The sequence below is a fragment of the Apis dorsata genome, unplaced genomic scaffold, assembly GCF_000469605.1.
Source record: "Apis dorsata unplaced genomic scaffold, Apis dorsata 1.3 scaffold_165, whole genome shotgun sequence".
In the NCBI taxonomy this organism is placed as follows: Eukaryota; Metazoa; Arthropoda; class Insecta; order Hymenoptera; family Apidae; genus Apis; species Apis dorsata.
In genome coordinates this window covers 505,018-527,633 of record NW_006263454.1, presented here as the reverse complement: position 1 = coordinate 527,633, position 22,616 = coordinate 505,018, and the positions used below count along the sequence as shown (strand labels likewise).

At 27.3% G+C, this 22,616-nt stretch overlaps 4 protein-coding genes and 1 long non-coding RNA gene across 8 annotated transcripts in view; 2 read left to right on the top strand and 3 right to left on the bottom strand.

Moving 5' to 3' along the window:
- Positions 1 to 1,030: 1,030 nt before the first annotated feature.
- On the top strand, positions 1,031 to 6,827 carry LOC102673512 (translation elongation factor 2). Of its 2 annotated transcripts, none has more exons than XM_006613903.2 (14): positions 1,031 to 1,083; positions 1,975 to 2,189; positions 2,272 to 2,465; positions 2,767 to 2,975; positions 3,061 to 3,294; positions 3,384 to 3,497; positions 3,709 to 3,855; positions 4,026 to 4,266; positions 4,468 to 4,635; positions 4,813 to 5,102; positions 5,179 to 5,388; positions 5,466 to 5,648; positions 5,741 to 5,998; positions 6,234 to 6,827. In XM_006613903.2, the coding sequence occupies exons 1-14, from the start codon at positions 1,081 to 1,083 to the stop codon at positions 6,300 to 6,302; spliced, it is 2,535 nt and encodes an 844-aa protein (XP_006613966.1). In that variant the 5' UTR covers positions 1,031 to 1,080; the 3' UTR covers positions 6,303 to 6,827. The 2 variants fall into 2 exon arrangements, with proteins under 2 accessions (XP_006613966.1, XP_006613967.1); XM_006613904.2 differs by lacking the exon at positions 1,031 to 1,083 and adding an exon at positions 1,719 to 1,737 and having other exon boundaries at positions 6,234 to 6,302.
- A 116-nt stretch (positions 6,828 to 6,943) lies between these two features.
- LOC102673286 (protein PRRC1-like) lies at positions 6,944 to 10,588 on the bottom strand. 2 transcript variants are annotated; one of them, XM_006613901.2, is made up of 6 exons: positions 10,431 to 10,588; positions 9,571 to 10,295; positions 8,723 to 9,202; positions 7,968 to 8,070; positions 7,484 to 7,841; positions 6,944 to 7,423 (listed from the first exon to the last, which is right to left on the bottom strand). In XM_006613901.2, exons 2-6 carry the CDS (start codon positions 9,659 to 9,661, stop codon positions 7,310 to 7,312), a joined length of 1,146 nt encoding a protein of 381 aa, XP_006613964.1. In that variant the 5' UTR covers positions 9,662 to 10,295; positions 10,431 to 10,588; the 3' UTR covers positions 6,944 to 7,309. The 2 variants fall into 2 exon arrangements, with proteins under 2 accessions (XP_006613964.1, XP_006613965.1); XM_006613902.2 differs by having other exon boundaries at positions 8,735 to 9,202.
- A 286-nt stretch (positions 10,589 to 10,874) lies between these two features.
- On the top strand, positions 10,875 to 14,260 carry LOC102672611 (nucleoporin SEH1). 2 transcript variants are annotated; one of them, XM_006613898.2, is made up of 6 exons: positions 10,875 to 11,447; positions 11,532 to 11,688; positions 11,815 to 12,076; positions 12,155 to 12,385; positions 12,477 to 12,764; positions 13,700 to 14,260. In XM_006613898.2, exons 1-6 carry the CDS (start codon positions 11,337 to 11,339, stop codon positions 13,875 to 13,877), a joined length of 1,227 nt encoding a protein of 408 aa, XP_006613961.1. In that variant the 5' UTR covers positions 10,875 to 11,336; the 3' UTR covers positions 13,878 to 14,260. The 2 variants fall into 2 exon arrangements, with proteins under 2 accessions (XP_006613961.1, XP_006613962.1); XM_006613899.1 differs by lacking the exon at positions 13,700 to 14,260 and having other exon boundaries at positions 12,477 to 13,090.
- Positions 14,261 to 17,121: 2,861 nt separating this feature from the next.
- On the bottom strand, positions 17,122 to 18,587 carry LOC116185376. Its single transcript, XR_004150217.1, has 2 exons — positions 17,322 to 18,587; positions 17,122 to 17,198 (listed from the first exon to the last, which is right to left on the bottom strand). It is a non-coding gene; the product is annotated as an uncharacterized LOC116185376 (long non-coding RNA).
- A 1,537-nt stretch (positions 18,588 to 20,124) lies between these two features.
- Positions 20,125 to 22,616, bottom strand: part of LOC102672573 (hemicentin-2-like) — a 248,770-nt gene continuing 246,278 nt past the window's right edge. The window contains 4 exon segments of the mRNA XM_031509648.1: positions 20,125 to 20,834; positions 21,131 to 21,321; positions 21,562 to 21,888; positions 22,568 to 22,616. The exon segment at positions 22,568 to 22,616 is cut by the window's right edge and continues 2 nt beyond it. Of these exon segments, the coding sequence (XP_031365508.1) occupies positions 20,562 to 20,834; positions 21,131 to 21,321; positions 21,562 to 21,888; positions 22,568 to 22,616 (840 nt within the window). The 3' untranslated portion in view covers positions 20,125 to 20,561.

Genomic DNA, 22,616 nt, shown 5'->3' with positions numbered 1-22,616 from the left:
CAATAATAATTTTATTTTCATTAAATAGAATTGGAATATTTTATTAACTGATGAAATCATAGGTAAGTCATCTTTTAATTATTTTGAACTATAAATATAATAATGTGTCTTTGTTAACAAAAATAACAGTGATTTAATACATTGTAAAAAACAATTAAATTGTTTTATTATTTATGTTTTCTTTTTATATTTGAAGTGTTACATTTCAATAGAGATAGTATATAAATATTACACATCATATTTCAATATAAAAAAAATTTAGATAAAAATAAAGATAATCATAGAATAGAAATACTTAATTTTTATAAAAATTAAATAGTTTTATTGTATGCATATAGTATATCAATATATAATATATATTGCACTGATATTAATATTTTTAAGAATAATTATTTTATAAGAAAACGCACAATTCTTATTTTCTTAATGCTAATGTAATTTATATATATCTTTTGTACACTTATCTATATCAAATACAATGAATAGATTGTATAATTTCCTTTATTGAATATAGGATTTTATATCAATTATATTGACTAACAAAAATAAGAAAATAATATTTAGCTATATATGTTAAATGATATTTCTTTCATAACCTTTAAACTATATTCTTTTCTTTTTTTTCCATGTTCCTGTCTCCTTTTCTTTTGATAAAAAAATGTTTTTAATTTAAAAAAATCTATTTTATCTTTATAGCAAATATTCTTTATAGCAAATAATTAAAATTAATTAAAAAAAAATATGATTCATTGTTAATTTTTTTAAAATTTCAATTTAAATAATTGAGATGGCAGCACTAAATACAATTGCTATTATATGACTACTACAAATTAACGGATTGCATTTAAATTCGTGTATTATCGGTTGTAAGTTGCGCGCGCAAATTAACCCACGTGGTAGGGATTACAAAATTCCAATTGGCCCTGTGCACAATACGAAATACGCGTGACAAGAGGTGCCCTCTATCATATACGAAACGTTCATCCCTTTCACAGAACTCCTGTTCTTTCCCAGGGAGTCCGCCATTGTTGGTGCACGTATATTTCTGACCAGGCCAACGGATATCGGACAACATCCAAAATGGTATGTATAATCTTTCTAAAGTATCACGAACGTGTAAATCTGTACAATGTATGGAGTGCAGAGGTATAAATATTTTTGAAGACCGAGTGTCACCTGGGTTTGGAAAAATTGAAAACTGGCGGATTACTTGGGATTGCGCAACTCCCTTCGAAGACAAATTTTGAGGCTCGCGATGGATATGCCGGGGTTAAAATCTCTGAAGATTCTACAAAAATTCTGGTGAAACATTCCTGAAAATTTTACGGCACAAAGGTTCAAAGTTACCTATATTAAAAGTTCAAATATGTTTCGTCTCTTGCTCAAGAGGCAACGTGTCATGGAGCTTTGTAAGGCTCTTGATACGAACCAGCATGTTCTCGGAACATCGTGAGTCTTCAAGAAAAGTTCTCGACGGTTTCTAGTGAATTGAAAAACTTACGAAAACGATTTTAAATCATTGTACAGAAAAAACCTAACATACTACATATAGGAAATGAGGAAATTGTGACACTCGAGGGGGGCAGAAATCACTCTAACACAAAATGCTGTCCAAATAAATATCCATAGGAATATATTTCTTATTATAATAAATAAATAAATATATATACATATATACATATATACATATATGTTGATTATATTTCTCAAGATTTATGAAGATTTAATTTCGATATGGTCAGTATAAGGATAATTTTTTCTTTAAAATAATACTAAAATAATACCTTTTAAATAAGTAAAATTGTTTTTGAAGTTATATAATTCATGTTTCGAAATAATATTAAAAATATGTTAAAAAATAACATTTTTGATATTATAATAGAATTAATGTGAAATTTATATTGTGGAAGATTTAATCAATTTCAATTTTCATATTAATTATATATATATAAAAAAATTTTTTATTTGTTAAAGGTGAACTTTACGGTGGACGAGATACGTGCCATGATGGACAAAAAGAAAAATATTAGAAATATGTCTGTCATTGCGCATGTTGATCATGGAAAGTCAACTCTGACTGACTCCCTTGTGTCCAAAGCCGGTATTATTGCTGGTGCTAAAGCTGGTGAGACCAGATTCACAGATACTCGTAAAGATGAGCAGGAACGTTGTATTACTATTAAATCTACGTAAGTTTATTTTATTTAATTTTATCATTGATTTACTAATTTTAATTCTTCTTCTACAAATAATATTTTTATTTTATTGCAGTGCTATTTCTATGTTCTTTGCCCTTGAGGAGAAAGATTTAGTTTTCATTACAAATCCTGATCAACGTGATAAAGATGAAAAAGGTTTTTTGATTAACCTTATTGATTCACCTGGTCATGTCGATTTCTCTAGTGAAGTAACTGCTGCTCTTCGTGTAACTGATGGGGCTCTTGTAGTTGTTGATTGTGTATCTGGTATGTATTTTAAGTGATATATTTGAATTAAAGTAATATTTCTTCCAGCACAAATAGCGTTACTCTGTAGTATATTAGTTGGTTTAACTGACTGATGTACATGGACAGTGTTGATGGTGTATTAATGGAAGAAGATCAAAAAGCAGCTGTGTTTAAACGCTATTGGTGGACCTCTATCTTTATGTCCAAGACTAATATGCTACAATACAATTGCTATAGCACAATTTCATAATTTATTATTTTATAATTTTATTATTTTTTATAGTTTTAAAAATTGTAATTTTTCCATAATTTTTTTAAGGTGTCTGTGTACAAACGGAAACTGTACTTCGTCAAGCTATTGCCGAACGTATAAAACCAGTATTGTTCATGAACAAAATGGACAGAGCACTTTTGGAACTTCAACTTGATAGTGAAGATCTTTACCAAACTTTCCAACGTATTGTTGAAAATGTTAACGTTATTATTGCAACATATTCAGATGATGATGGTCCCATGGGTGAAGTTAGAGTAAATATATTTATTTCATTTTTATTATTTTTTATTTTTATATTTTTATCCATTAGATTATATTTATTATTTTTTTTGTAAATAGGTAGATCCTAGCAAAGGTTCAGTTGGTTTTGGATCTGGTCTTCATGGTTGGGCATTTACATTGAAACAATTTTCTGAAATGTATGCTGAGAAATTTAAAATTGATGTTGTAAAGCTTATGAATAGATTATGGGGAGAATCATTCTTTAACCCCAAAACTAAGAAATGGAGTAAGCAGAAGGAAACAGATAACAAACGATCCTTTTGCATGTATGTCTTAGATCCAATTTATAAGGTATGTTAGTTAATATTCATATATAATAAATATATGAATAATAATAATTATTTCTATATACATAAATAACATGAATATAAAATTAATAGGTATTTGATAGTATTATGAATTATAAAAAAGACGAAGCGGATAATTTACTGCAAAAATTAGGAATTGTTTTAAAACCAGAAGATAAAGATAAAGATGGTAAAGCTCTTCTTAAGGTAAGATTTTTTTTTTTTGCTTTAAACTTTTATTTTAATACTTTCTAATATCTTGAAGATTATTTTATGATGACTATTCTTTCAAAACTTTTCTGACACCTATTCTGAATTTTTTTGATTGATAAGCATAATCTGATAACAATTTTTTGAAACAACCAATTAATTATTTATTAGTTATGTGATTATATATGATTATAATTAAAAATTTCAGGTTGTTATGAGAACATGGTTACCAGCTGGAGAAGCTTTGCTTCAGATGATTGCTATTCATTTGCCATCTCCTGTCACTGCTCAAAAATATCGCATGGAAATGTTATATGAAGGTCCTCTTGATGATGAGGCTGCAATTGGTATTAAAGTATGTTTATTAATATAATAAAAAAATATTAACGTACTTTTATAATTGATGAATTCATTTTCAGACTTATTCTGATATTTTTAATGATATATATTAGAAATATTATAACATTAATAAATAATTCAACTTTATAAAATTATAAAGTTTATATATTAATGAAATTTTTATAGAATTGTGATCCAAATGGGCCACTGATGATGTATGTTTCAAAAATGGTACCAACCTCTGATAAAGGACGTTTCTATGCTTTTGGTCGTGTATTCTCTGGAAAAGTAAGCACTGGAATGAAAGCACGTATCATGGGGCCTAACTTCCAACCGGGTAAAAAAGAAGATCTTTATGAGAAAGCTATTCAGCGTACAATTTTAATGATGGGTCGTTACGTTGAAGCGATTGAAGATGTGCCTTCTGGTTAGTAAATCTCTTTCTGTATTGTTAAGTTATTAAAGTTTATTAAAAATATAATGATGATTGTTCTCACAGACCTGTTCTGATAATTTTTGATTGACAATAGAACGGCCAACTGATTTGATTAATAATATTAAAACATTAAGATTTATACATGAATAAAATTATATATTTAAGATTAATTATTTTGTAATTTAAAAACAGGTAATATTTGTGGACTTGTTGGTGTTGATCAATTCTTAGTAAAAACTGGTACTATAACCACTTTTAAAGATGCACATAACATGAAAGTTATGAAATTTTCGGTTTCACCTGTCGTCCGTGTTGCTGTAGAACCTAAAAATCCAGCCGATTTACCCAAATTAGTCGAAGGTATATTTATTTATTTTTCTAAATAAATTTTTTCAATTTAATATTTAAGGATGAAATATATTTTGAGCATTGGGTTATGATAAATCGTGATTTTACTTACAAATCTGAAAGTGATTATTACTTAAATCATATTTGATAAATATAATGATATTTTTTAATAAAATAATTAATCTTCAGGTCTTAAACGTTTGGCAAAATCAGATCCTATGGTACAATGTATTATTGAAGAATCAGGAGAACACATTATTGCTGGAGCTGGAGAACTTCATCTTGAAATTTGTTTGAAAGATTTAGAAGAAGATCATGCTTGTATACCTATTAAGAAATCGGATCCCGTCGTTTCTTATAGAGAAACAATTTCAGAACAATCAAATCAAATGTGTCTTTCGAAATCACCTAACAAGCATAATCGTTTATTCATGATGGCATGTCCAATGCCTGATGGTCTTGCAGAAGATATCGATAGTGTATGTTTAAGTTTCATAAAAATTTGATTAATATTTTTTTCGTTTTTTTTTTTATTTGATTTTTAATATTTTATAGGGTGAAGTTAATCCAAGGGATGATTTCAAAGTACGTGCTCGTTATTTAAATGAAAAGTATGATTACGATGTAACTGAAGCTAGAAAAATTTGGTGTTTTGGACCTGATGGAACTGGTCCCAATATTCTTGTAGATTGTACGAAAGGAGTACAATATCTTAATGAAATTAAAGATTCTGTTGTAGCTGGATTCCAATGGGCCACAAAAGAGGTATAATATTAAATTTATATAAAAAAATAAAGAATATTTGAAAACATGATTTTTTACTCATATTAATTATTTTATAGGGTGTTCTTTCGGAAGAAAATTTAAGAGGTGTACGCTTCAATATTCACGATGTAACGTTACATGCTGATGCTATTCATAGAGGTGGTGGTCAAATTATTCCTACCACAAGACGTTGCCTTTATGCTTGTCTCCTCACTGCCTCTCCTCGACTCATGGAACCAGTTTATTTATGTGAAATTCAGGTAAATTTCATTTTATGATTTTTAATTTTAAAAAAACATTTTAATTTATTATGATGAAGATTTTAAATTTTAATGAATTAAAATTATTTCAGTGCCCTGAAACAGCTGTTGGTGGTATTTATGGTGTGCTTAATCGAAGAAGAGGTCATGTATTTGAAGAACAACAAATCGCTGGTACACCTATGTTTGTAGTTAAAGCATATCTTCCAGTTAATGAGTCCTTTGGCTTTACTGCCGACTTACGTTCTAATACCGGAGGACAAGCTTTCCCACAATGTGTATTCGACCACTGGCAGATTTTGCCTGGTGATCCAATGGAACCTAATTCTAGACCTTACCAAGTCGTGCAGGTAATTTATCTGATTTGAAATTTATATTCATCCACGATCATAACTGATGGTAATAAGTAAATATAAGTATATTACCATTTTTAATCTCGTGGAAAAGAAATTGTTTTTTGTTTTGGTATTTCAATAATATATTCTGACTTACCTGAATAGGGAAACAAACATCATTTTCCTTTTTCTCTATATATGTATATTTTTTTTAATCTATGCATATGATTAAATATGATTATTTTTTTAGGAAACACGTAAAAGAAAAGGATTAAAGGAAGGTCTCCCAGATTTGAATGCATACCTTGACAAATTGTAACCATAGATTCGCGCACCATATTTAAATATCTATTTAAATATTGTAATTCAATTAATATCGCTCGGACCGTATACAATCTACATCGGTTTATTATGAACTTTGTTTTGCGCAAAGAACCGTAAAAATCACATGATTATAAATATGGGAAAAAATAATAAATTGTAATTATAATGGAAAGTACATATATTAGCGCAAGGAGAAATATTTTATACATTTATTTAATTAAGCATGCCACATTATCAAGATCTCTAGTGGCTTTGTTTTTAGCATATCAGCATCAGATAAAAATTCAATTGTTATTTTTATTATGGTGATAACTTATTACCAATTTCGTATAAAAGAATACGAACAAAAAACCGTAATTTTTTACATTGCTTTTTTACCATAATTAGTTTTAATTTTTCTGTTTGTGTTCTCAAACAATTGGACGAATTTTAAAGTTATCTGATAATAAAAAATCTACAACAGCAATGTACTCATTGAAACAATACATCAAGAAATTAAAAATGGAATTATAAAAGCAAATGTATTTTATTGTTTTTACAAAATAATACCCAATTTCAAAATTATTTCAAAATTTCACGGAACCAGGAAACAAAAAAAAATTATATAAAACTGTATAAAAATTATTAATTATTTTATTTTAATAAAATATACCTTTATTTTAATAAAATATTTATCATTAACATGTGATGAAATAATCACATTCGGTATACCAAATCTATTTTTTTATATATTTTGTCTTGATTTCTTTGATTTTTTGTACATATTGCCACATATAATTAAAATACATTTTCTTAATTTATAAATACTAATTTAATAGAAGTATATCACATTAATTGAAATTGAATCTTTGTTTCAACAATGTGATAAAATGTTAGATACTTATTTAAAGTAAGAGCCTAAAATATAAATTTTGCAACTGATACAAGTATACTATTATTATAATTATATTTACAAAAACGCAATTCATTGATAAATTGCGTCGATGTATTCTTCATAAAAATTTAGACAGGATTAATTGTATTTTTATAAATTCCAGCTAGTGATTGAACTGCTAAAAGTATAATATCTCTTCTGGAAATTCCAGTAAGTGCATGATGCCATTCATTGTGATTAACCTATAGGACAAATATTTTTTACAATTTTAAATGTAATTATTATAATTATTTGAAACTAACCTGTAAGCTATTTGCCATTAAACTACCAACAGTAACTGACAATCCAGACCATTTAAGAGGATAATCTTCAGGTGTAGCTTCTTGTGCCATTGTTACTATTTGACTTGGTACTGGAGTCATTTGAGTGAAGGTTTGTAAATTCACATTACGTTTGGGGTCATTAAGAAGTATCACCCCTAAATCATACCACTTATCTTCACCAACTTCTAACAAAAAATTTTCCACTGCAATTATAGGTATATCTTTTGGAAGAGTTGGAATATTTCGTGCAGAATTAATTCTCTCTTCTGCTCCTTTTACACCAGCAGCAAAACCAACTGGTTGAGCAGCTACAGCAGAAGTTTCTACTGAGACACCACTATAGAAATAATGAATTGTTTGAATAAAAATAAAATAGTATAAATATAATAAATTAAATAAATATTATATTAATATAATATAATATAAATTTATATTATTACTATTTTATTATATTATTACTCACGTTACTGTTGCTTTTCCAAAAACAGTTTGAAAAGCCTGACGTACAGGACTTATTTTAACATCTTTGTCTGATGCAACTATAATCTCCATGTCACCACCAGAATCTGAAATGTATACTTTCAACAGAGCCCGCATATATGTTTTTACATTGACTAACATGTTGCACAGTCACTATGTTACTATTTACATTTATATATAAATAGTATGAAATTTATATATTATTTTTTAAAAAGTTTTATTGCCATTTTATTGTAATATAATGGCACAAAACATAATGCTTATTATTAAAAATTGTTTTCAAAAATAATGCTTTATAATACTGAGCATGAATATATGCATAATTGGTGAAAAAGTATTTATTTTTAAAAATATTTATTTATAAAAGTTCTTAATTTATAACCTTAAATTTTCACAGTTTTTATTTATAATGCAAAATATGAAATTATTTTTTTTTTATATGTGGCTTATATTACTGTTATACATATATTATATAGTTTTAGCTCAATAAATAAAAAATGGAAAAGTTTTTTGTAAATGACAGTGACACAGCGAATTGTATTTGGTTTGCAGATCATCCAAAAATAACACACTACATATATATTTCTTTCAGATATGATGCAATAACATAATTACACACACAATGACATATATTTAAATATACAAAATAAAATATCAAATAAATTGAAAAATTTACAAAATAGAAAAGGATTAAATTACTTTTACTTGCATGTCAGGATTAGTAGCTTTCTTACTTACAAATGAACTCACGCATCTGAGGATCTAATGTTGTGATCATAGTATTAACACTATTTTTTGCTTTTTCTGCAACTTTGCTCAATACATTACTATTTACTACTGTTTCTTTAACCCATGACAATAAACCAACTCCAACCATTCCTGAATCTTGAGTCACAGTTTCTGATGGTATTGTAGTTGGTACATTTTGTGTGGACGGAGTAATAATAGAAGTTACAGTTGTTTGATGTGTTTCTTGCTGTAATGATTTAGATTGAATAATAGTATTTAACATTGATTTAGTAGGTTCCTGTTCATGAAATTTCTTTTGCGTAGATGATTCCAAATTACTAGGCCTTTCTGATATCAATGTTCCAGAATTTGAAATAAAGCTAGGTAATGCACTAGGTGGTGCTACATTTGATAATAAATTGCCTGTAGATGTTGATATGCCTAGTGGCATTAATAAAGATGTTGATGATGATAAACTGCTAAAAGAATCTGAAAATTATATGATTATTGTTATCTATATGAGTATTATTTTATAATAATATATTAATATTATAAAATTAATAAATTATTTTTTTTTAAATAATATTTATTTTTCGTTTAAATATATCATAAAACATTTTATGTAATAAGATATAATTTGCTAAATATAAATCTATTTATTATAAATTTAAATTCATTTTATGTTATATTGTTAAAAATCATTTATATTTTTTAAAAATTTATCTTTTATAATTTATTTGTAATATGTTTTGCTAATATGAAAGTCTGTGCTAACTAATTATAGCGAACGTAAATCTTTTCACTTGTAAAAGAATTTGACAGATACGCAAGTGTTTATGTTTTGCCTTTTTTCTTACCCGTTTTTACTATTTCTCCAGATGTAGATGATTCATCTGTCTTTCTTTCAACAAATTCGAATGTAGATTCTCCATTGGAATCGTCAGTCATTGCTGATTAACTTTTCTAAATTTACACGTTAAATGTCCAAAACTATATTGTGAATTTTCCGTATGTAGCTATGTATGCAAAAGACATAATAATACATTGACTATGTATAATTACGAGTTATAAGTGACTAACTTCATTGTTTTAAAATACTCTGAAGATAGTAACTAATCTCTATTTTTTTTGTTTCACATTATTTATGCAAAGTAAGTATATATTGATAGTTATTATGAAAATTATATTTAAAAATGATATATTTATTTGAAATAAAATATATACAAAATATATTGCATTACATTATTACATATATATCGATTATTTTTTAATAAATATTTTTTAATATTTAATTTATATATTATTTATATGAGAATTAGAGAAAATATTATTCTGTTTCAAAACTATTTTTCAGTATTAAATCATTTATTTTAATTTATCATATTTATCAATATAAAATATAATATGTAGATGTACAACTCCATTTTATATGTAAAGTGCAAGTTAAGGTTATGTTCAGTAACAACATGTTACTCTTTTATTTCGTATAATTTGCATATACATAGTGAAAAAGAAATACTAAGCAAAATAATGTTGCTCCGAGAATGTTGCAGAATACAGCCAGCTGCACATCTGTAATCATCTAAAATATAAAATATTGAAAGATTAATTTACCGATTTATATTTTTAATTTAATAAAGAAAATATTTAAAATTACATAAAAAAATCTTATAAAAAATTATCTAATAATTTAATTAATTATGAAACATATAATTACCTTATAGAATTATTTTATAATACACAGTTCAGTTTGTTTGAATGACATACGTGGTCTGACACGTTATACACTAACTTCATGAGAATTTGTCATGAAACAGTCTCTAGTCGTTCATAGAACTTTCTTCAAGTTTTAAAATAGTAAAAAATTGCAGAATATTAAAAAATTATAAAATGTATAACATTTTGTATTCTATGTAGATATGAATTAATAAAAAAGTTAAATTTTATGTTTTAAACTAATAATTTACTAGTGAAAGAAATATAACTAGTAATGTAATACATTAGATATATGTATTTTTTATAATTTTTATTAAAATAAATTTATAATATTATGATATATTATTATATTTTATTAATATAAAAAATAAATATATTTTTAAATACACTATTATTTTTAAATACAGCAATAGTATACATATTAAGATTTAATATTAGTTTATTATAGCTAGTGACAATGTGCTTAAGATGTACCGGTTTATTGAAATGCATTCAAATAATATACTGAAAATACAAACTTTAACTAAATAAAAATTAAGTTTTTCTATTAATTTAATATTGATAATTTCGTTTAAAAATTTCAAATATATATTTTATTTATATAATTATAATGATCATAAAGAATGTTAGTAAATTAGTTGAATTCTACAGTGTTTTTCCTCGTTTCTAATGATATAAATGTACAAAGTAAATTGTTGAAAAAAATAAATGATTTTAACAATGATGTTTTATATATATATTAAATTATAAAAATTTAATTTTATGATTTTTTCACATTTGGCTAATTTTATAAAAAAGTTTATTAATCATATTTCCTAACCTTTATTTATATTGATAATTGCATATAATAATTTATATATTGAAGTTTATTTTATTTTGTATTTTGTAAATAAATAAATAATTAAAGATGTTTGAAGCACACAGTATTAACGCTGAACATAAAGATTTGATTCATGATATTGCTTACGACTTTTATGGACAACGAATGGCAACATGTTCTAGTGATCAATTTGTAAAAGTAAGATTTTTGCAATCGTTAATTGTATTTGTATTATGAACAATTTCTATTGTAGTCATACATAAGAATAATAAATTTATGTAGGTCTGGGATGAAGATGAACATGGAAATTGGCATTTAACTGCATCTTGGAAAGCACACAGTGGATCTGTATTTAAAGTAACATGGGCACATCCAGAATTTGGTCAAGTTTTAGCAACATGTTCTTTTGATAGAACAGCAGCTGTGTGGGAAGAGATAGGTAATATTATTATTGAGTTTTATTTTTAATTTTAATTTTAATTTTAATTTTAAATGATTTTTAATTTTTAATTTCTATATTATGATTAATTATTTTATAGTTTATTATTATTAATTTTATTTGTAGTTGGAGAAGGATCAGGACCAGGAGAACGTGGTATGAGACATTGGGTTCGAAGAACAAATTTAGTAGATTCTAGAAAGACTGTTACAGATGTAAAATTTGCACCTAAAACTTTAGGACTTTTGTTAGCTACTTGTAGTGAAGATGGAGTAATTAGAATATATGAAGCTCCTGATGTTATGAATTTAAGTCAATGGACTTTACAACATGACATTAGTTGTAAACTTCAATGTAGTTGCTTATCATGGAATCCATCTCTTTCAAGGTATAAAAAATTACTAAAATTTATATAATATATATTATAAATATGGAAATTAAATATTCATCAATTATTTTATATCAGATTACATCCTCCAATGATAGCAGTTGGAAGTGATGATCCAAATCCATCATCTGAAGGAAAAGTTTTTATATACGAATATTCTGAAAGTAGTAGAAGGTGGACAAAAACACAAACATTATCCATTATTGACCCTGTTCATGATATTGCATTTGCTCCAAATTTAGGTAGAAGTTTTCACACATTAGCTATTGCATCAAATGATGTACAAATAATTACATTAAAACCTATACTGTGAGTATAACTTTTTTTTAATTCCTATAAATATTGAATAAGAAATTAGAAAAAAGAGATAAGAAATTAGATAAAAATGTTATTAATATAGGGATAGTGCACAAAGTGGTTCATCACGTTTTGAAATTAACATAGCAGCACAATTTTCTGATCATAATCCTACTGTATGGCGAGTGTGTTGGAATATTATGGGAACTATTTTAGCAAGTTCAGGAGATGATGGTTGTGTTCGATTATGGAAAGATAATTATATTAACAATTGGAAATGTGTTGCTGTTTTGAAAGGTGATGGCACCTCTGCTCAAAGTGCTGAAACTTCTATAGCAGCAACACCGCCTAATCATTCAACAGGAATACAACAAACATCTTCTACAACAAGGTACTACAAATTGGGTTCCATCAGTCATCCAAACCAAGTGCCTTGGCATTAGACAAAATGATTTATTTTTTAACATACTTAATAGTTTTATTATTTCATATAATGTCAGAAATTTTGGAAAATATTGGATTTATATTTATATAATAAAAATATTAACTATTCTTATTTTTGAACAAATATTTTGTATTTTTAATAATCAAAAAAATCAATTTATATTAATAATATACTAAACAATTATAATTTCATAGCATTGCACATTATTTTATTGTTTTAGTAATTTGTATTTTTTTGTTAAATAATATAATTATAAAATAAGTGTTCTACTAGAATTGTTTATGATATAACCTATCATATTATTTAATCATTTAATTATTTTGATAAAATGATAAACTTATTGTTTATTTATATCTATTTTAAACAAATTTCTACTTGAAAAAAGAGCGATATTTCGCTATTAGAAATTAGCAAAGAATATATTATTGAAGAGATTATTAATTAAAAATATTTTATCTTTTAATATAAAAAGATTTATTAAATAATAAATTTTAGGTGTGTTAATTATTTAAATCACATATATTTTTATTCAGCGTTAAAATTATTGTAAATATTGAATTATTATGTATGTATTTGAAAACAAATTTGAAAAATATTTTACAAAAAGTATATATTTCATTCAATTTGTAATACATTTTTTTCATTAATAAATAAATATACATTATAATACTTTTTTATTTTTACCTACCTTGAAGTATTAAGTAATTTATAAAAAAATAAATTAATTGTTGATAAATATTTCTTTATTTTTTTAGTAATAAAAGATCATCTTACAGTAAGTTTTGTATTATTATTTTAGTGAAAATTTAAGTTTATTAGTTTTGATTGTTGATGATTAAAATAATTTATCACTGTCTAAATAGATTTTATTTCACTTTCAGAGCAATAACTATAGCAACTGTCACTGCAGAGAAGCCTACAGTTACAGTCATGTGCAGCAATAAATGGCAGCCACCTGTTATAAAGGGTCGTTTTAGTAAATCAGTGTGGTTGGGAAATCCTAGTGAACCAACTCCACCTCCACCTCCAATTTTAGAGTGTCCAAGAGCTAAAAAGTAATAAAAGTAATTATTCAGTTTTTAGTAATATTAAAAAATATGAAAATAAATAATTTTATATTTTTATGTTTAATATTACTTAAAAAATTAATTCAAAAAATAGAACTTATTTTCTATATATAAAAAAAATAAAATTTCATTTAAAAACATAAAAAATATAAAATTTTTTTTAGATATGTATTTGTTACAATCATAATAATGTGATAGTAGATAGCAATAGTTAATTATGCATAAGTATATACACTATTAATAAAAGTGTATATGTATATGAATCTAATTTATAAATTTGCTATTTCATTTAATTTTAGCAAATTATAATTTTACATATATTATTCCTTGAAACTATGATTTATTTGTATTTAATTAAAATAAATATATTTAACAGAAAAGATGTCATTTTTTTATAATATTATAAATATTATACATTAAAAAATATATATTATATTAAATTTCAAATGGAATTGAAATTGAACCGGAAAGACAACGTTGATTGAATTAGAAATTTATAAAATTGTAATATGCGTTGTGTATCAACGCATATTAATTATAAATACAATAAATCTTTATAAATTAATTTTGAATTAATAAATTATTATAATATTTAAACAAGATTTTTTAATAAAATGATAATTTTGAAAAATAACAACTTAATTATAATTGAACGATTAACGTAGTAATTATGGATATCCGCCATTGAGCTTCGAAGTGTTTGATAGCTTTGACGCGTCATTAGTGCTGTGCATGAATATTATCGATTAAAATCAGTTTTATAGTATTATCAGTGTTTGAAATATTTTTGAATTTACTTAATATTATTTCATTGTGTATATAATATTGTGAAAAATACGTGTAAAACATTATATGCTATGAAACGCGTAGTTGAACCTGTTCGAAAAAGTTTGCTGGACGTAATCAAAAAAAATCTTCGAGCTACTGGTAAGGTAAGAAATTAATTTCAATCAATTATCATTTGATCAATTTATTTAAGATATCAAGAATAATAATACGAGAATATATTTTTCTCAAGTAAATGTTTTATTTTATAAATAAATATATTTGTTTGAAATCATCAATTCGTACTAAAACGCCATCTATTTCCATTGATTTAAATTTTTGAATCTGTTAAGTAAAAACAGTATATTATTTGTAGATTACGTATATAACACGTGTTACGTATGTTGGAGAATATATTGGTGAAAATGTAAATTTAGAAGAAGTACGAAACTAATAATTAATCAAAGTTATAAAAAAATTTTAATTATAGATAAAGTTAAAATAATTCTATGAAAAATTATAAAACAATATTCATGTAGTGCATAAAACATAATTTCCAGCAAATGGAATCTATAATAAATAGTTTACAAGAAGATTATATCAATATCCCCATCACTGGATTGTTCCTTATTTATCCTAAATATTTTGTTCATGTAATAGAGGTGAATTAAGTAAAAAATTATTTTCAAAATCATAATATTTGAATAGATATTTTTATTTTAACGATTTCACGAAGAAAAATAAATTTTCTTATCATAGACGGCAGAAGATATAATTTATAGACATTTCAAAGCTTTAATTAATTTTGAAAATAAAAAGTGTAAAATAAAAAGAGCAATTTACCTCCCGACTTATCATCATGTTCATCAGGTGAGATTTATAATGAATTAAAAAAAAAAAAAAAAAAAAAAAAAAAAAAGAAACAAGAATTCTTTGATTGAAATTCGCAGAGATTTTTTTCGCAATGGTCCTATGTGTATTCAATACCTCCTTCGTTAATACAACCATTTACATCATTTGAATTGGATGATATTCTATATCAAATGTCAAATTGCTTTAGAAAAATTTATATATTGTGTGATCATATTTCAAATACGATTAAAGATAGCGTAAGTTTTTCTAATAATGAAGTAATGAATTCTGTTTATTAAAATTAAAATCAATCGTTAATATTTATAATATTTTTTATAAAGTCAATTCCAATGAATGAAGTCGTGAAAACATTAAATGAAAAGTTTGCACCATATTATCCTGAAAGCACATTATTAGAATATTTATTGAATATCAGACATCCTGTAATTTTAACTATTGAAGACTATTTGAGAATATTTTCTGTCACGCCAACAATTAATTTGTATTCAGGTAATTAATATTCAACGAAATCATTGTGCAAATTTCATTTTTTTTTTTACAAATTAGATTATCGAGATACTTAGCAAGTAAAAATTGATTTTAATTATAATCTTTTAAATATAATATATACCATAATTCTTTTTTCGTGGAAATTTCTTTTCTTTTTTTGAAAAAAATAACAAACAATAGTTGAATAAAAACGATTATTTATTTCAGAGTATTTACAATATCAAAAAAACGTCTTTTTTTATGGGATACATGAAATTTGTATCACTAAACTAATTACATATACAAATTTCATTCGAATGATTTCTTTTCTTTTTTTTTTTCTTTTTTTTTTTTTTTTTTTCTTTTTTTTTTTTTTTTTTTCTTTTTTTTTTTTTTTTTTTCTTTTTTTTTTTTTTTTGATTTCCTTTTGCAAAAGCAGCTGGTCAAATTCAATTGTTAAAAATATACAGGCGATATACGGCTGAAACGGTGCTTTCATGTATTATTATTAGTCTAAAAAGATTTTTTTGGCTCTTATTTCTGGCTACTGTAAGATATATAATAACGAAGCAAATAGATAGTGTAAACGCTGGTCGGTATTATTTGGATATTTTATGGTTATCACGCAAATGTCAATTAATTATATAATAATTATATAATATTTAATGAAATTTTGTATATTAACTATAAAATTAAAATTTGCCATTTAAACAAATATAAAGTAACATTTAATGCGTAACATAGCATCTCTTAGAATATTAATTCTAAAAATTATTATCTATATAGGATTGGAAACAATTCGTGAAGAAAAAAAGATAATGTTTCTTACAAAGAATATTATCATTTTAGAAAATATTACGATAAATTTAATTTAAAAAAAAAAATAATATTTATAATTTTTTTGTTGTTTTAAATGTTTATCGATTACACGTGCATTTTCATATTCGATTTTTTTAAATTCACTTTACAATACAAAACAAAATTTGATTTACTTTTATTTAAAATACATACATATAATTTTCTTTTATATTTTATTATCAATCGAATTATTTCCTATCCTGTGTAATTCAAAGAAAATTAACAAGAAAAGATATTTAATATTGTGAATATTCATATCTTATCATTTTTTAATTTGTAAAAACGGAAGTGTATCTTCGCCACTGTCAAATAGCATAACGAATTGATAATTGAAAATGAAACCAGATATCTAACCGAACAATCATTCAGATACTTTGAGGAATTTATATATCCAATAAGTTTTAATAATTTATATAATTTACATATAAAAAGACCACAAGATGTTTTGTGTATTGATCAAATGATTCTGCACTAGAAGAATAATTTCACAAAAGATGAAAGAATATCTTTATTTAGAATGATGGTGATTATTTTGCAGATACCATCTGGCCGGCACCTCGTGATATGATATTCTGCCCCGAACTCAAGAAAAATGATTATAACAAAGATTAATGGGAAAAAACCAAAGCCCGTTCATTAAAAACTTTAAAAATTTAATTTTAAAGATTTATTTGATTATTGAATTTGGAATCACGTTTGCCTTTTGAAGAATATAATTGATTTTTGAAAAGAAAAGAAAAGAAACTATTTTTCTCTGCTATTGATATCTCGTGTTTTTTGAACAATGATGATAAAAGTATGATGATGATATAAAATTTCAATCCAATACCGATGCCGTTCGGTTTAGACCGTTTCGTTGATGTTACTATGGAGAATTGTTCGAATAAATTATCAAAAGATATTATATTGGCAGTTTGTGTTGAAGATTTATTGTGCTGCTAGCGAAACTCGTTAAGCGCCTTAGATCATTCGAAACGATACTAGCGCATCACTATCGTGTCAGGATGAATTCGTATTTAAATTTTTGTTCAGCCTTTTAGCGTAAGACGCTTAGTACAAGATGAAATAGGTGTTTTTCGTAACGATTAGTAAAGTTCCCCTTAGTACACTGGCTATGCGCCGATATCAATTCCATCAATGGCAATAATAAATAACGAGTTTTTATTTCATTCGCGCGTTTCTCTTTCAACGCAGTGTGTCTTTTTTCTCTCTTTTTTTTCTTCTTTATCTTTTTTTAAATATTACAATCAGACACCGTGTCTTCGAGGATAAAACTTAACGACTAAAGATCGAAAGAACACATTCATCTAGAGGATTCGAAAGAACGACTAATTCTCGATAATATTTACACGAACGATTCGTGAAAAACCATTGTTCGCCATTTTCCTATGACCGTATTACACCGAGTTATCTATTAAATTATCCAGATCTTCCCGTATTTTTTCCTTTTCCTTCTTTTTCTACCAAATATTTTCTTTGGCTGTTAGATACACGCATGCACACAAATGTGTTTACCATTTATTAGGAAAAGGAGACATTTACAGAGCGAAGCGAAAGCTCTCTCTTTTTCTTTCTTTTTTTTTTCTTTTCTCATTTTTGCTGTGCTTAACGATCAAGGAAGCTATAAATATTCGTCTTTTTTTCTCTTTCACGAGCTTCTAGTAACGATTCGTGGATAGAAGTTATACATACCATACAATAATACACTTTTCTTAACGTTTTTCGAAAACGTTTTACGATTCTTTCGGTTCATTTTGTATGGAAAATACAATATATTTTCTAATCTTTTCATTTTGATCTACAAAGTTTTAGAATAAAAATTAAATAAGATACAAAGTGAATCTTAAAAATGTTAAAAGTATCGAAGTAGATCAAATATATCTGAAAATAATTAAATATTTATTCTAAATTTTGCAAATCAAACAATAATCAAAGAATAAACTAATAGTTTTATAAGAGCACGACGAGGAAGTTTTTCTTTTATATGGTTTCCTTTTTGTATTTTTGCTTTCATCCTCGAATCATTACGCAGAAGGAAAATCATTACTTTATACATTATACAAATACGTAATTTTACAATAAAATCCAGAATACTGCATACTGACGAAAGCAACGGGAGATGATCCTTTCATGTTTCCTCTTCTTTTTTTTAACCTGCTTTTTTTTTTTACTTTTTTTCTTTCTTTCGTTCGATTCATCTCGTTTCTAATGCTTCGTTTTTTTAATTTCAATTTTTTTTTTCGATGATGGAAAAGCTGTACGATATGTCTTCTACGTCCTTGTCATTTCCCCCTCTTCGATATCGAGCATACACACACACACATGCGAAATTCTTGTTCCCATCATTGACTATTTAAACTTTTCTATCTCTTCATGTCGTAGGACATTCTCAGTGTACGTTATTCTGGCTGTCTCGATCGAATTTATATACCCATATACATTATTTATACTTACAACGTCTAAACGTAAATTGTACAATGTGTATATTTTTCTCCCCTTATATTTTTTTTTCTTTTTTCTCCCTTCTTTCACCATAATCGGTAAAATATGGGAATAAATAGCTTCTAGCTTATTCTATTCCTCCCTCCCTCTTCTTTCGCTCCCTCATATTTCTTTTTTTTTATTTTTATAATTTTATTTCATCTTTATATACTATAGCAATCTGTATAAAATATCCTTCGTATTCAAGGTATATGTACAGCACGAGCGAAACCCCACGCATATGTATAAGTATATATTTTCCCCTATCAATAATTCGTTCCCGGTTGCACTTGCACGTCTTTTATCATACGCACGATTATCTTCCAACTTCCTTTTTTTTTCTCTCTTCCTCCTCCTCCTTCTCCTCTTTTCTTCTCTCTCTCTCTTTCTTTTTTTTTTTCAAATATATTCACACACGGTGGCTCAAGAATCGTCCGGTTCAATGTAAAAAGGGCACTTGATCGAACAGAGAGACGTTAAACGCGATGTTCCTATCGCGAGCGGAGGAAATAAATTCGTTCGAAATACAACCGGCCTCGTTTTCAATTTGCATACGGTTCTACATATATATATATATATATAAGTATTCCGCTTCATTTACGCTCACATCGTTTTCGCACACGCGACTGTCGAATGTCTCTGAACACAAAATTGACGATTGGTCGCTTTTGGAATGTACAGGAGGAATGTTTGTCGGAAATAATCGATAAAAATAACGACCACGATTTCCTCTCGATGATTATCCCTTAATTATCGAGGAAAATTACCACAATCTATCCGTAATCCGTCTTTGGAGATATCGATCGTTCCACGTTATAATAGGGTAACTATTATTCCTTTGATACAATTCAAGATCGCGTTTTCAATTCTCCTCACTTTATTTGGCTACACGCGAACTACATCCTTCTTTTTATACACGATTTAACTCGCTTAAATTACACGATAGTGGGAGGGAAAAGATACCCCTATACTCGTGAAAAGATTCGAATTTTGTAATCGAAACCGAGAAAGAAAGGAATCATTGTGAAGATCCTTCCTTCCTTCGCGGTTTCAATTACTGCAACGGAAACCACGATTCTTTTTTTTATCTATCATCCGTACATTCCACAACGATCCAATCCAATCGTCGCTACCACGTGAATCATCACCGGTACAGAGAGATTCGAGAAACGAAACGCTTAAACGATGAGATAATTGTTCACACGTGGCTGGTCTGCGAGCGACAAAAGTGTCACACGGAGCTCTCCCTTTTGGCCATGACGATCGGTGTGCTCATCTTGCCGTCCTTCTGCGACTGGATGCAACATTGAGCCGGGATCCTAGCCTCCACGTCCTTGGTGAGCAAGGTGGTGCTCGGGCACGTCCTGGTGACGACACCGAGACCTGTGTAGAGCATCGGCGGGCTCATCGTCATCGACATTGATTGAACGCTTTGGCTCGGCCAGTGTTGCCTCGGCAGTGTGCAAACCCCGCTTTGATAGTCGTCGCCCACTATTGGCTGAAACTGCAATTTATATATATATGTATATATGGTGATCGATGGCCTTTGAATGTTTCAGCTTGAGATTTGTCGTTATTACAAATGGACAAGGCAAATAATCGCTTTGTTGTCATCGTTGTCCATACGCGGGAGTATTTTGAAAACGACGAGCAATGTTCACTGGGAATAATCGAGGGAAAGAAGAGAGTTAGAATGTATATATCTAACTGGAGGAGTTTAGTTGGATGGAATAGTTGTAATTAGGGACCAATGTAATGGCGAATAATCGGAAAACGCATTAGTGCGAATTAGAAACTTACGCTTTTATGCTTCGTCGTCAGGTTCGAGAACTCGTGCAACGGCATGCCATTGCGAATGGTGCAGTAACCGACGTAACTGCTGTGCCCGCTTACGGAAGTGACCGTCGAGTGTTCCAACAAACTTCTCGATGGCGATGTTTCGATTGTCGACACGAGCCGCCTCTTTCTCAGGTACTCGGACGGCTCGTCGCCTGTGTACGTACGACAATTTCAAATTGCTTTTACTTGAGAATAATTAGAAATTTTAATTAATTTAATTTATTTTCCAAGGGATCGAGGATATCGTTGAAAGAATTTTGCTTATTACTTCAAAACTTGGAGCCATTTTCAAGATATTGTTTGAAAAGGAGAGTAAAATTGGAGATCGAAAGTATCGCAAATCTCAAGTTATAGTGTAGTAGCGGATCTAGTCGAATCTTTGGAACACGAACCGGTGATTTGCTGAGGTATGATATCTGGATTCTTCTCGTCGTTCTCGCTTATGTCACCGCTGCTCTCCAGCTTTCTGAAAGGACTGCTGGGATGTTTTTCATCCGTGAGCAAACTGCTTCCCTCCCGAAACCTCAGTTCCCGTTGGATGGGAGCCGGTTTCGTTTGTTTGCTGTGCTCCTCCATTTGCGACTTGCTCTGTTCGTCCACCTGCGTGTGCTGAATTCTGAGCACGACCATTACTATTACCGCGACGATGATCAAAGCGGTCACCACGCCGATCATCACGCTCAGCATTGGCATAAGCCTGATGTTCTGTCTCGGCCTCTCTAAAACGATAAAAATTTTTAATATTGATTTTCTTTTTAACAGACTTTATATTTAAAAAAAATTTAATGTCGAATTCTGTCGGTTTCCGGATATTAAAGCGAAAATACGAAGGGAATAATATTCGATTTCGATCGAAACGGATGTGAAATCAAGCTTAGCAACTCGAACGAACCAGTTTTACGATATAATGAAACAATTTCCTGCCGCGATGGATAAATTATTTCATGCACAAAGATCTCGTCACGACCGCGAATTGAAATTTATCCTTTTCATTTCAGTCTCTCTTTTGTCGATGAAACTGGTTCAAAGTCGTTTTACAATTCGATCTATTTATTCGTACGTGATATTGGAATAATTTCTTTTTTTTTACAGCTTGAATTATCAATAAATTTTTAAACGAATTTCATTTAAAAAAGACTTAAATACATTTTGCGATCATTGTATAAAGGACACGTGTTATTTGTAATACGACTTAATAATAAAAAAAATAAGTCTACCAATTTTAATTATATTTAAAAAATTTTCAAAAAATTGATCTATTCGAACGAAGAAATTTTATTCTCTCTTTATTTTTCTCGAATCACCTTCGCCTCATTTGTACCACGAATAACGGCACACTATATATTTCTATTATCTTTATTTTTCGTGTAGTAGAGGACAAGTATAATTTTTACTAACCTGATTCTGACGTTAATTGTTTTTCAGCTGGCCTCATGGTCCCAGCCTG